At 40.9% G+C, this 14,264-nt stretch overlaps 1 protein-coding gene across 1 annotated transcript; it reads right to left on the reverse strand.

Annotated features, from left to right (window-relative positions):
* Positions 1-1,984: 1,984 nt before the first annotated feature.
* On the reverse strand, positions 1,985-12,344 carry pcolceb (procollagen C-endopeptidase enhancer b). The gene is made up of 9 exons (XM_084712609.1): positions 12,217-12,344; positions 9,386-9,494; positions 6,062-6,320; positions 5,636-5,760; positions 4,347-4,483; positions 3,354-4,021; positions 3,132-3,212; positions 2,538-2,708; positions 1,985-2,365 (listed from the first exon to the last, which is right to left on the reverse strand). The coding sequence occupies exons 1-9, from the start codon at positions 12,300-12,302 to the stop codon at positions 2,235-2,237; spliced, it is 1,767 nt and encodes a 588-aa protein (XP_084568735.1). The 5' UTR covers positions 12,303-12,344; the 3' UTR covers positions 1,985-2,234.
* Positions 12,345-14,264: the final 1,920 nt, after the last annotated feature.

Below are 14,264 nucleotides of genomic sequence, written 5' to 3' on the forward strand. Positions count from 1 at the left end.
TACAGAGACAATGTCTGTGATGACTTTAAAATATGTTCTGTCTGTCTTTCTACAGTTTACTTCAGGATCGCTTGCAGCATTTGGGCCACCGCTAAGTTCATACTGGGTAAGTGACTATGAGCGATTACTTTATGAAGGTTCAGATCGTAACTAGCAAAGCTAGCAAAGCATTTGTCTGTACTTTCTGACTTCCCCTGTCAGTGGCTCTCAAAGTCAGCAGCAGGCGTATGTGGGATTATCCCAAAATAAACTACCATGTTCATTGTAATGAAGGAACATGTCACCCAGTGCAACATTAATTCCACACAGTTGCTGATTCTTTAAGTTAATCATTAAATATTGTTCCTCTGTGACAGAGGACTAAGATACCAGGGTTTGGCTGCAGGCAAGACCAATATAAAACCTGTTTATTCCTGTCCTGTCAAGATGAAATGAACAGTGGCCATATGCAACTCCCCTAAAATCAATTTCTTTCTATTTCTATATCAAAAATCCAATACTGTTTTCTTCAAATACAACAAAATATGATGTGTGGTTAAATAAGCCAGAACCAACAAACTTCAGCAAAAAAAAAAAACAAAAAAAACAAAAACATTAGCTAATTGGATATTTGGATATTTTCTGGAGAAAATTATTTCTGGTTTTCTCCTACTTCTGCTGTGCAACTTGATCAAATACCTTAGAAGTCTTGTGCATCATTTGATACACATTTTCCTAAAGTTCAGCCCAATCTTTTTCTGTTTGTCGAACAGGTGTAATTTACCACGATGACTGCCCAAAGCAGCCCTACATCCCCTTCTACTTGGAGGTAATGGGATTTTATCAAGTGCTGTTAGTTAATTTCTACTTCCTGCTCGACCTCATCAACCTCAAGCCTTTACGTCTGGCCTTGAAAACTGTGTGCCTTCTCTTCTTATTTTGCTGGTTCATCACCGGTAAGTTCATACTGATAAAATATTACTTTCCCTCACTGAAGTTACTTGTGACTCTCCTTCGGGCTGCAGCTGTGTTTGATTCCACCATGTTGCTCGGTTGTCACTGTCATTTTCTTGGCAGTGCATATTCATGAATTTTAGGGGTGTGACACATTTTAAAACAAGAACCCTGTGAAAATGATAAAGTTACCCAACAGCTGCGTCCATGATATAATGTTAATGCTAAAAGACTGAGGCTAAAGCTAGCTTACATCTCAGTATACAATTGTTGGATGGTGAAATATGGTAGGTATAACTGCATGATAGATGACAGAAATACACTCAGTAACGTGGAAAAAGGAAGCACAGGGACTCAATTCTTTGAGACAGGTCACCCAGCCAGACCAGCCGGGCCGCGATCATGGAAGTCAGCCGGGACAAGAGCAATGATTGGACAGTTGCTGCTTGGAGGTGGGGCTTAACGAAGAGTCAATTGGTTCCACTTTTACTAACAGAGAGAACTCAGACTGTTGTTGCTGATTGTATTCAGTCGAGTTATCTTACCATCGGGAACGGGATGCCACAGGGGTCTGTCGTTGGTCCACTGCTGTTTACTTTGGACATAAATAACACAATTCTTCCAAAGCAATACTTCAATGTCCATTTTCTGTTGGTGATACAATTTTACAAAATAATGAAAAATGAAGATAAACACAGTGTTTGCTGTTTGTTCTCTTTTGTAGGTAATGTGTGGATCTACTCAATCTATCCACCCAACTACGATATGAAAATAACCAATGTGGATCCTTACTGTGACAGGACACTCTACCTGTTTGCTTTCTGGACAACCACCGTAACCTACATCGCAGCAGGCCTGTTTTTTGTTTGCGGTTTCTGCTGTCGATGTCTTGGGTTGGTGAACGTAGCATCAGATGACGACGCCTAAAAACAACTTAATAAAAGATCACACTTTAATGGATGGTGTTTTGTGTTTTTCCATGTGGATATAAATAACATATGTAATGTTAAAGTAAAGTCAAATGCCATTATGTAATATTAAAAATAATCTGAAGCACCAACATTATATGGTTTATTTGATATCCATCTTTTATCACAGCAATATTATAATTTACATACAAAATACAAAATATAATACTCAGTGTTGTATGTTTGCACTTTTAAAATGATTTTTCATGACAATATTGCATAAAAAATTATGTTTGGATATTACTCATAATATTTTCACACTTTATGTAAAGTTACATGTTATCAGAGAGACGGTCAGGACGGTCAATCTGATTGGTTGGCTGAGCTGTGGTGTCAGCACTGTTTGCTTGCGAGGCTGGCCAGCGCTTTGGCGTGGATGGGCTTATAGAGGAGCGTGAAGCTGGACGGGCTGAGAAGGCCGTTGCCCTGCGCGTCCACTTTTCCCATCAATACGTAGTTCTGGCCTGGAAAAGAAACAGAGCGAGAAAAATGTATGAAAATATACTGAAAAGCAGAGGAGCTGCATGATTAACATCAAGTTTCAGATATAATACTGTCAGTAATATGATAGTACTAACAAAATGTGTGTATGTAAGATGCAATGACAGGTTATATGTAAAGAAAGTTGCACTGTACCTTTGGTTAGTCCGGGGCATCTCTTGCAGGTGGAGGTCAGCGTGATCGACATGACAGGTCCTGATTTGGTGATGTTCAGGCGTCCCGTCTTATATGCCTTGATTAGGGACACATCAGCTGTCGCCGAGCCCCTCGGACCAGGAGCTAAAGATGTGATCTTACCCGTAATCACTGAAAGAGAGAGAAAATTAAGAATGCAAGGAAGGGAGATAAGGATGAAAAATGTTCCTCTGAAGAATTACACCAAAATACATACACACTTACACTTAAGCTTGGCTGAGATATAAAAGTTAGAAATAAAAGCAAAGAAACTTCTCCTCCACTGGAGACATACATGAAAAATGTTGGCCGACAAAAGCATCACATCTGTGATGTGGAGACCTTCTTCAAATTAATAACCAAACCTAAATTAAAATTAAATGCCATATTTTTCAGATAAAAATTGCAACACATTTGGATGGAAACGAGTCTACAGAGAGTGAAAAAGAGTTAAGGGGTGAAATAGTACATTACTATTTCATTTTGGAAAGAGAAATCTGAAAATAGAAGGAGAGCAAGTTTGATAAAGATTAGAGGGCAGCTGTTGTAGCTCACCAAAGTCGTGCGGGCAGAAGCTGGATTGGAGAGTTCCTGTCCTCTTACAGGGCTGTGTACACAGTGGGTTCAGTGGTAAAGCTGAAGAAAACACACGTGGCAATGAACACAAACACACACTAAGCACATTAATTTGCTTCTTGATTCAAGTTTGCACATATAGTTACGAGAAAGCAAACTGTGGGTTTTGAAATCAATTCCAAATGAATTTCCTCCACTCACGTTTCTTGCTCACAACAGGCTTCTTCGTCACTGTCTTGCTCACTCCAGGTCTGGGAGTCACTTTAGGCTTAATCTTTGGCTTGGCTGTCGGTTTAATTCCAGTCTTAGGGGTTGGCTTCACTGGTTTGACACGAGGTTTTAAGGTGGGTTTGGTCTTCAGTGCAGGCTTTCGTGTAGGTTTAACCTTAGTGCTTGGTTTGAGCGTTGGTTTAATAACCTTAGGTTTAGGTGTAGGTTTAGCTCCAGGTTTGGGTGCAGGCTTTTTCACAGGTGCTTTAGGTGTGGGTTTAGCTGGTTTGGGTTTAGGCGTGGGCTTGACTGCAGGCTTGGCAATAGGTTTGCGTGGTGGAGGTGGAGGTTTCTTAACAAGTGGTCTCTTGGTTGGTTTTGTGGTGGGTTTAGGCTGGAGTCCGGGTCTAGGTTTGGGGGTTGGTTTGGCAGGTTTGGCAGGTTTGGTGGGTTTGGTGGGTTTGGTTGGTTTGGTTGGCTTCACGACTGCTTTTTGAGGCATGGATGTAGTCTGAGGTCCGTAAATGAAGTCTCCCCCAGCAGTGGGTGACCGAGACCCACGAGGCACGCTGGAGTAGTGGGCCATGAAGCCGTCTGAGGTCACGCTGAGGTCAGAGACAAACTGGACAAGGAGCTCGTTCCCATTTGTCACTATAGTTCTACATTAAAAGAGACAGAACAAAATGTGGGAAGGACAGGAGAAGGAGATATGTGAAGATTGTGTCTAGAAAGAAACTCTTGGCCAGGAGAGTGATCATTTTAACCCAAACCATGATCTTTTCCTAACCTGTCCTTAAACCTACCTAGATGTTAACCATAACATAATTAGTTTGTACAAAGTGCACAAGAAAGAAGCATCACATACAAGTCAAGGGTTCACTTGTTGACAAAACCATATGTAAAAATGCAGAAAAGTCCTTGAAAAAGCAACTTTTAACAAGTGTTTTGCCTCTTTTAATACACATTTCCGATCAGTAATCTCACCCTGGTGGCCTGTCTCCGCAGAACTTCCCAATCCGCCGTGAGTTATCCCTCTCTCCCCCGTTAAACAATGCCACGTAGTCGTAGCGACAGTACGTGTCAGGCTCCAAGTCCAGCTTCACAAACTTCACCTCGATCACCTGGGGAAGAGGTGTCAATAAGCACACAAACATGCCAACACAAACTATGAAATTAATGATGGGGAATGAATGATGTGAGCTGCTTTATTTCTCAGAGCAGAGCAGACATACGTAGCGGTGGTGGTGGAGGAGGAGAAGGGACAGACTTGTGAAATACAGAAGGGCTTTTACTCTCTCCCTCGCTCTAGCTTCCTTCCCTCTTTCCTTACGTTCAATCTCTTGGCATACATGAACACACCTTCAGGCGCTCAATGAAGTCTTTCATTTGAACTTCGTCACAAGGCCGCTGTCTCACACACACACACACACACACACACACACACACACGTACGCTATATTAGGGACCTGAGGTTGAACATTTCCTTGTGATGGGCCCCTTCACTACTATTTTCATTCCTTACTCTCCTCCTGCATCAACTAGCCTTATTCAACACTGTATTATGCAACATTGCACTGCACTTTAAGTGGAACTTAAACTTGAATACTAAAATTCAAAATATACGGATAACAGTAGATATTTTTCCATCTGACAAAAAACAAGGATAGAACTGTTTTGGGGCGTATTTGTGGTAGTTGCATCAAAGCTTCAAGCCTCTGCAGGATTTCCCACTCTTTTTTTTAACCCTTTTCTCTACATGCACACTGCACTGCAGTCTTTACTTCCTGTCATCTCTACAGTATCGTTACGCCCCAGTGATCAATATAGTGCTTTTTAATCCTGAAATTATAGTTACTTCACTTTTCGTAGTTAGCTTTGCCATATTGTTTATAATATTTTCCGTTCATTTGTGCATTTATGATCACCTTGATCAGCACGTTCGATAACCGTTAACGAGGTTAGCTAACACCAATATGATTTTTACAGCTGAGCTAACGTTCGGCCAGTTAAGCCCCCAAAAACATAGATATGTATAAAAGACCAAAGAGTATTCATTGTTAATTTTTTGTAGATAGATAGATAGATAGATAGATAGATAGCTGGAAAACACTAATATAAGGATGTCACTGCAGAAAAATGATACTAGTGGATAACAGATTAAACATAACATTACATTTATATTGAACTTATGACACGTCACTCTCTGAGTTTAAAAGGGAGTGTTTTAGGGATCTGCCTGGTAAGACATTCAAAGTCCAACACAGTTGGCTTACATTGCTTGGTTCTACGGAGATGTGCCAGGAGCAGCTGATGCCTGCCGGGTAATTAGAGTTGGGCCAGTTGGGCGTCTTGACAGAGCCCTGCGATTTGGTCAGCCGTCCTCCACAGAACTGGTTCTCTGTGGGAATAAAATAAAATGACCAGTCAGACAGAAATGAAATGCGAGATGTTTTTTTTTTTTTTTTTTTTGCCTTGTTACTCTATTTGAGGAAAAAAGAAAAATATATGCTATGTTTGGATGCAAAACGGAGGATTTCTAGGGAAATAAAATCATAAACCCAACAGTTTGTAGCATAAACAAATCACCTAAATTGAGTGATTTTCAAAAAACAGTCCTGCCATTTATCAAAACCTCTTGAACACAACTTTTTTTTTATCTTAGTCTGTATGTTTCTATTTGTGGGATTACACGTCCACACCTTCCATATGCGGCTTCCCCGCGCTGAAGGCCGCCAGGAAGCCTCGTCCTCCAGTGGCCTCATCTGACACCATATCTAACATCATGGTGTTGGAGGTGGAGATGAGGGCGCCGGGACGAAATGTCCCACAGAAACGTCCCAGCTTCTGCACCAGGCGCGTGTGACCGTTGTAGACGTCCAGGTAGTCGTACCGACATGTGGGGTCAGCCTCCATGTCGAAGAGGCGGAAAGACAGCATGACCACATGACCCTCTGGGACCTGCAGGGGCGACAGGTGTTGTTTTGAAGAAAGACTACAAGAGAAAGTAGTTACAGGAATAAATGTAATAAAACAATTTACTTTTTTGAGCAGTTTAATCCTCATGTGACCACAGATTATGTGAGAGATTATGATTCAGTATTAATATTACCGATACCATTGCAACATGCTAAATCTCTTTATACAGAAGTCTGTGATCACATGGTGCAAAAATGTGTTTCCATTTGAAAAACCCAGAAAAGAATGTAGATGGAGTTGCCCTTTAATTTCTAATAAATATCTTAAAGAGTCCACAAGCACCACTATATGTCAGAGTGTTTTTTGGGAGAAATATAAAAAAAATAATGCACAAAACACCAGCATCAAATACTTTTATATATGGTGTAATAATGCAGTATTACAATACATGGAATCATGTTTGAAAAAGCCTGTTCCTGTCCCTTTCCCAACGTTTTTTGTGTGTTCAATAATAAATTTGAGTCCAAAGTTTGAAATAATCAGTTAATTTATCAGTTTAGTTATACAAGTGAGTGAGTAAAACCTTATTTAAGTTAGAATGTTAAAGGGATCATTTTTGTTGCCCTGCTGTGTGACGTTAGTGCAGATCCACCTAATTAGTGAAAGTGAAAACAGGTGTGTGTGATTAGGTCTCAGTGGCAGGACACCGTCAAGTTGTAGGAGGATGGGTAAAACTCTTCTGCATTAAATGATGTCCTGATAAAGTTGGTGCACTCATGACTGTGTTTGTGTGCCTGTAAATAACTGTGATTAGCAGCAGACACACTTAATTTTAAATTAATGTTTTGTTTGTTACCCTGCACTGTTTGAGAGCTTTGGATCTGTCCAGCTCACCCTGTGATTACCTGTGCAGATGGTAGGTTCCAGTTGAGGCCCAAGTCTATATTAGAAGAGTTTTTGGCAGCTTGCTGTGAGACAGCAGGGTTTACTTGTTGTCTCTTGCCCCCCCCCCCCCCCCCCTCCTATTGCCCTTTGGTACAAGAAGTCATTTAGCTTGAATCTGTTGCTGATTAATGGCCAAGACCATGTGGAATAAGATGATTCTTACAACTCTAAAGCTACTTAAGAAGAAAGAAAGAGGGAAACTGCATGTGAAAGTGAACCTGTCCTGAAAAGATAACTTTTTAGTCATGATACACCTTTCTGGATGTTCAGTGCTTCAAAAGAAACCCTGAGAAGTAAAACTGGAACTGAACACAGCCCACATGTCTCCCAGACCATTATCATTCATGCCCCCTAAAAACAACACCATGAAACATCTTAAAGACAAAACTTATTCTTTTACAGATCAAAAGCTGAACTTGTTAGCAATAAAATGCAACATTGCTCAATTCAATACAGTCAGCGGTTTTGGCAATACAACCTTATTTGTTCTGCTACAACCTGTAGCTAATGGCTAACGTTAGCAAACATTTGATATGATGCCGAGCTGCTGTATAACTTCATTGCTGCCTGCATAATTAACATTATTAATTTATTTTGCTGCCTTTACAAATATTCCCTACTTCTGCCACTGTTTTTATCATGAGCAGTAAATTGAGATTTTAAACTAATCAACTTTTGTTCACAACAGACATACTGATATAAAATAGCACGGTCAACACAGGTGTTAGCAGTTATACAAGATTATATAAGATCCTAGTCAATTTAGTGAGTCAATAGCAGCACCCTGATCAGTTTGACCTGAGAGTAGCAGAACTTTAATTAGTATCATTGGTAACACCTGTGTTTACTCCACTATTTCATGTCAAAAAGCTGCTGTAAAAAAAAGTCTGTGTATCACCAACAGTTGATTGGTTGAAGGTGAACAGAGCTGTAATTTTTTTCATGGCAGCCACACTGATTAAATTGTGGGGTAAATTCATTACATGAAGTCAGCAAACTTCATACACATGTCTGTACACTCCCACACAGTCCCGAGAGGAGGCAAAGAGGTCTAATTTGCCAAAATGACCACCTGTGTAGCTGTGCCACGGCCGTGCAGAGCAGAAGGGTTTGTTCAGGCTGCCAGCCCAAATCTGTTTTTTGGCATACCCAGATTGATTTTTAGAAAGGCTGGATGGCTAAAAAAAACAGACAAAATGCAGTTTGAAGTGTGCCTCTAATCAGATTTCTACAGATGTGTCTCAGGCTGAACACTCAAATCAGATTTCAAAGTGTCTTTTGCATCACTTGGAACACCACAAATAACAGCGTTATCAAATCCAGAGTGACAGAAGTACATCAGAGTGGCCGAGCAGAATCCATGCTGCTACTAGCAGACGGGCACAAAGGACAACACAGAGCAATGGTCTGTGGACTGAAGCTGTGTTCCAGACAATGCTGGAGGCTGGAATTTCAGTTGAAATGTCCAGCGTCCAACCCCAAATTGTTCCAGGTGCACAGCGCCAAAAGTAAGCAAAAAAACATGCCTAACTGTGACAAACAGATCAGTTTCTTTGGCATGTGTACCTCAGCAGTGCATGCTCTTTGCGACACAGGATGAAAAACAACATGTGTGGTAACAGACGCCACCCCAGAGGAAAGGAAAAGTTCAAAATAAGATCTTGTCTTTGTCCAGCCTGTGCCTCCGAAACAAACGAGCTCAGCTGAAGACAAATATGAGACTCTGACCATTTTCTCATACTTCTTAAATAAAACACTTAAATAAAACAGCCTTTGTCTGGTCTCCGTCTGAGACTATTTGGAGCACAATTGAAGATCTTAAAACTGCACTGATCCTAAATTTTAATAAATTAAATAATCAGCTCTTGAGATAACAGTGAGATTTAAAAGAAAACTCGGTTGTCTTGAATGAGATCTTAAATTTGTCTCAGTGGTCAAATTAAAGTCTTGTCGCTCCTTATGGTCATCAAAGAGAAACGTCTGAGTCACCTATGAGTTCAGCAAAGGATCTCCTGCTTTTATTTTGTTTTGGTCCTTTTTCCTCCTCAGTTTCGTTGAGGAGAAAGAGATGAGACACCAGTAAGCTCAAAAATAAGAATCTCATTTATTTTTCACAAGACAAAGAAAAGAAGATTGTGAGGAACTGATTTAAAATGACTCACTGTGATGTACCAGGTGCATTTACTGTTGGGTTTATAGGGACTGGGAAATCCTTCACTGGCCACGATACCCGAGTCTGTGACCAGGTGTCCTCCACAGTGGAAGACGGGCCTGAAAGAGTAAAACACAACCACCGGTCAACTGCAGTTTAACTTTACGTTCTGCGCTGGAAGAAATCACAGCTATACTGAGAGTATTGAGGCAGAGCCCCAGCACACGCACAAACGCACACATTTTTACATACACGCCGAAAACCACAGTGGCACAGTCTGTCTCTGTTCCTCGAGTCCGGGGAGGTTCCCGCTGAGCTCTCCTGGTTTGTGTTTTTTTCATAAAAGTCGGTCGAACCAAACCAGGAAGACTGTCAACATACAGTATCCAGTGTATATGCGCTTTGAGCTTTCTCCTCACTGTACCACAAGAAAGTTGTCGGTACACGTAACACATACTTTAGCAGACAGGCACTTTCAAACTCTGCACGTCAGCGGGGCTCACACATGCAGTTTGGTGCCACACACCCACTCTTTCACACTCAGATAAACACAGATCAAAGCAGGGCCAGCCCCGACTTTTAATTTTGCAGCAGTGGCCGGGGCCCCAGACTCGCTAATTTAGATGTTGGCTGCTCAGGCATCTGGTCAGTTTGTTTCCTCTTTCAAACTTCACTTCAGCTTTTGTTGTTTTTGTGCTTGTTCCTTGTGGAAAAAGGTCAAGATTAATCAATTTTAATGTCTTTTTGTGACCATCAGCACTGTAAAAACAAAGTTTGTTTCAGCTGGGCTGCCTGAATTGACTGAATTAGAAAAGACAAGTTGATGTAATGTTTCATGAAGGCATGATCAATAAGCATAAGATTTTAAGTTGAACCAACAACTCTTCAGTCACACCGACAAACATTTTAAACAAAGAAATTACAGCTTCAGCTGCTGCTGATGGAGCTACTTTGTTCCAGGATTGACACAAAGACAACATGTGAAACTGCTCCTTATGAATTTATTGTAAATGTTAATGGGTAGAGACTAAATTCAAACCTTTTTCATTTTCCCATGAGGTCAAAATTGATGTAAAGTGTTATCATGTACTGCACTAACGTCACCTATATGCCAGTATCTGGCCCAGTGGCAAAAAATGGTTTTGTAGATGTTTTTGGATATTTTTAATGGTATTTCAGAGTTTGTTTTTCTGGAAAAGGATTAGAAAATGTTGCTGACTCATCCTGCACTGCGGGTTTTACTAAATTTGCATCCTACGGAGCACTTTTTTCCTTATGATGCAGTGGAGCATGGAAGGAGAATACATCTGAGCGGACTGGTGTGTTTCTGGGGAGCAGGCCTCACTGTACAAAAGCACAACTTTATCACTGTATTTACAGATGTGGGTGAAACTGGATCATATTTTATGGAGAATAGATCTGGTTTCCCCTCTGATGTCCTCCAGTGCATCAGCTTCAACTCTTGGTTGTTTAATTACAGACTTTCCTTATGGAGAACATGGCTTTAGATGTTGCTAAAGTCACTAACTGTAACTGTTAGCTGTTAGTGGGATCAGCAGCCTCCCAGTGAACACAGCTGGTCACCAGAATGAAACACAGCCTTCGAGACTAACGGGGAATACAGTACTGATGTTGCTAATGTAGCTTAGCTAACCACTAACTCCTGTTAGCTCAGTTAGCAGTGACTCAACCCCACAGTGCCAGGAGCCAAACCCAGCAAAAGAAAAAAAAAAAAGCTTAGTATTGTAGCCTATTTCCTGTCATCAAACTAGTCTCTGTTGGTCTCAGAGGTTGTTTTGGTCCTGGTCTGACCATGTTCACTGGGAGTTCTCAGTACGGGAAGAGTGAGCTAATAGGAACGCTCTCCCTGCGAGCGATCACCCCGTTAGCTGCATGGCGGGTGTATGGGAAACGCATAAGCAGCAAACACACTGATAGATGTTTCATGGAATCTTAAAGGCTTATTAGAGACACACAGGAAGTTCTCATCGTGTTTTCTTTGTGTACTGAGTGGAGTTTTGAATTCCAAGCAATGCATGCTGGGAAATCTTTTTGTTGATTTCACTCTGTACAGTACATTCATTCAGTTTTAACATTTCAAGTTAGAAGAACTCATGTTTATAAGTTTTGAAGTGTTCTGCAAAATACTAGACATTTGAAGTTTAATTTCCTTGAATGAATAAAATTTACACTTCAACTTGTTGAGAAAAGATTAGCTGGTTCCACTAAATTCCAGTGTGATTCTTTTTACAGAGAACCAGAAGTCCATTTTTGTCCTCCAGGCATGTGTTGTATGTCTGCTGCAGTACTACAGGGACAAAAAAAATCCAAGTTGTGGTGCAGTCCCTCCCGTCTGACCCTCTGGGGCTGAACTGCCCACAGGCATTTGTTTGTCTTGTGTTCAATTTACACCCTGTGGAGGTTTGCTACAGCAGTGCACACACAGTTAAACAAAAAACACAGCATATCGAAAATTAAATGTGTGATTTAAGAGGGTAAAAATCTGAATTTATGGCCACTTTTGACAAAAACATCAGGCTTCTGTACATTTGCCCTGTTGAATCACTGCATCATTTACAACATGCTGTCATTTTGTGTGTTTATGGGACGCCAACCATCCATTTCTACTGCACTTTTCTGTAATCATAATACTGCAACCAGGAGAGGAGGAAACACATAGTAGTTAATCTAAACAGATGTGGGCTTGAAAAGGGCATGCCACATGTGCACATGCAGGATGTAGAGGAGAAAACAGATGCACAAGAGGGACATTGATGGCCATAGAGTTGACCACGCGTACCTGAAGTTTTATAAAATCTCTCTTGGACAGATGCAGTTTACCTTGTGTAGTTGGTCTGACTCTGAGCCTCAGTCCATCCCAGTGTCACAATGAGAAGAAGGCACACAGTCCACACCCTGTCCTCCATCCTGCTGTCCTCCAAGATCAGGAAAGACGGGAGAGGAGGAGGAAGAGAAGGAGAGGCTGGAGGAAGGAGGGAGAACCAGAGGAGAGGCGTGGAGAGACGCAGGGTTCAGAAGGGGAGTGGAGAGAGGAGGGAGGTGGAAGTGATGGTTGAGAAGAAAGGGAAAGGTGAATGAATGTGATGTTGAGAGGACAGAAGGCTGTTTGACACTGCAGGTTAACAAGAAAAACATTAATTTACACTGTACGCTGACCTGCAGCCAAAAGAAATGTATATCCAGCTCAGAGTACAGTGTGCTTGTTATGTTCCAGCTCTGTGTTGTTGTTGTTTAACAGGTAGAGTAATGGAATATATGGAACATGTATGTTTCTGCAGGTGTGCATGCTAATGGACAGAGTGCCACTGTTGCATGTGTGCATAATAACCTCTTTTCTGAACCTCCAGCTATAAGCCGGACTTTTGTTAGCTGGGCTAGCAGCAAGGCCTCTACTGTATGTTTGGAAATGTCAGAAATATCTCAACAATCATTGGCTGGGTCGCCATGAAATTCTGTGCAGACATTCGTGGTCCCCAGAGGATGAGTCCTAAAGACTTGGGTGATCCTCTGGCTTTTCCTCTAGCGCCACCAGCGGGCCAAAGTTTGTACTCACCAGTTGATTCCACTTCTGCGCCAGTTTTGATCCATCCTCCACACGGTTGCATGCCCCCCCCCACCAGTAGTGTTTTAGAGGATTCTGCCAGCATTGCTCCGATTTTGTTGATTTTGTCTTCTTTCCTTGTTCACTAAATATTTTTGTTATCTCCAAGACTTTATGAATCTCCTTCATAAACACAAACAAGAGGAAAAGGCAGAGACACTGTAGGGAAATAACAGAAACTCACATTCTTTCATTTGCAGTTTTGCATGAAAAGTTGCGACAACTATAGGATGGAAATATGCCGGCCTACGTTCACGTCCCCTCTATTTTCTGCACACTTTGATTTCCGACGTCTCCTCTTGTGACACCAAATTTGATCAAAGCGGAGAGAATGATTTTGTTAGTTATTTCAAATGTATAAATAAAAACAAAATTAAATCTAAATATTTTAGGGGAATGTAATGTATCAATGTCAGCATAAATGACAGCAAAGAGCTTTTAATGACTTGTCAGATTATTTCAGAATTCATAACAGGTTTACAATATTGTGCTAACGTCCTTGTGCTCCTCATTTTGGACAAAGTTTATCGTTAAGCTGTGAAATACCTTGCCTCCATTATATACACGTCTACATCACAGGTGTTTGATAACCATATTTCAGGGATTAAAAAATGTGTTTATGTATAGATTTAATGGAAAATGTCAACATATCTATCTTAAGTTTTTTTACTACCCCAGAAATACAATATTGTTTGGGCTCTAAAGTCTGATTGTCCGACACTGGTCTTTGTAGGTAGTGTTAAACCTTCCAGTTAGCCTCAGCTGTGCTAGTTGATTAGTGCTAATCAGCACATTGTCATTGTGAGAATGCTAACATACTGACATTAGCTTATTGCACTGCTGTGTCAAAGTACAGCCTGGCTGTAGACTGCTATTTTTGAAACCTACCTGGACACACACATGCGATTTACTCTGCAAGGTTATTATGAAGATTAAATTCCTTTCCACAGAATTCTCAGTGGTGGAAAAAACAAGTAGTTGGTGAAGGTTAAATACAGCAAAGAATGAAAAATACAGTAGGCTCAACCAACTTATAAAAGTAAATATGGAAGACTTGACATATGCTGAATTCTACAGCAAAATGCATTTTGCTTTGGCTGGGAAAGGACCATCATTACTTTAAAAAAAATACTCGTAATGTGACTTAAACCATTATTTTGAGCCAGTTTATTAACATCGGGTCTTGTACATTACAATCATTGTCGTCATTGTTATAATGTGCAATGAAGTCAACTTGGCGGCTTGTGTTTGTGTAAACGAGGGCATG

This window comes from Lutjanus erythropterus, chromosome 23 (assembly GCF_056507025.1).
Source record: "Lutjanus erythropterus isolate fLutEry1 chromosome 23, fLutEry1.hap2, whole genome shotgun sequence".
Lineage (NCBI taxonomy): Eukaryota > Metazoa > Chordata > Actinopteri > Lutjaniformes > Lutjanidae > Lutjanus > Lutjanus erythropterus.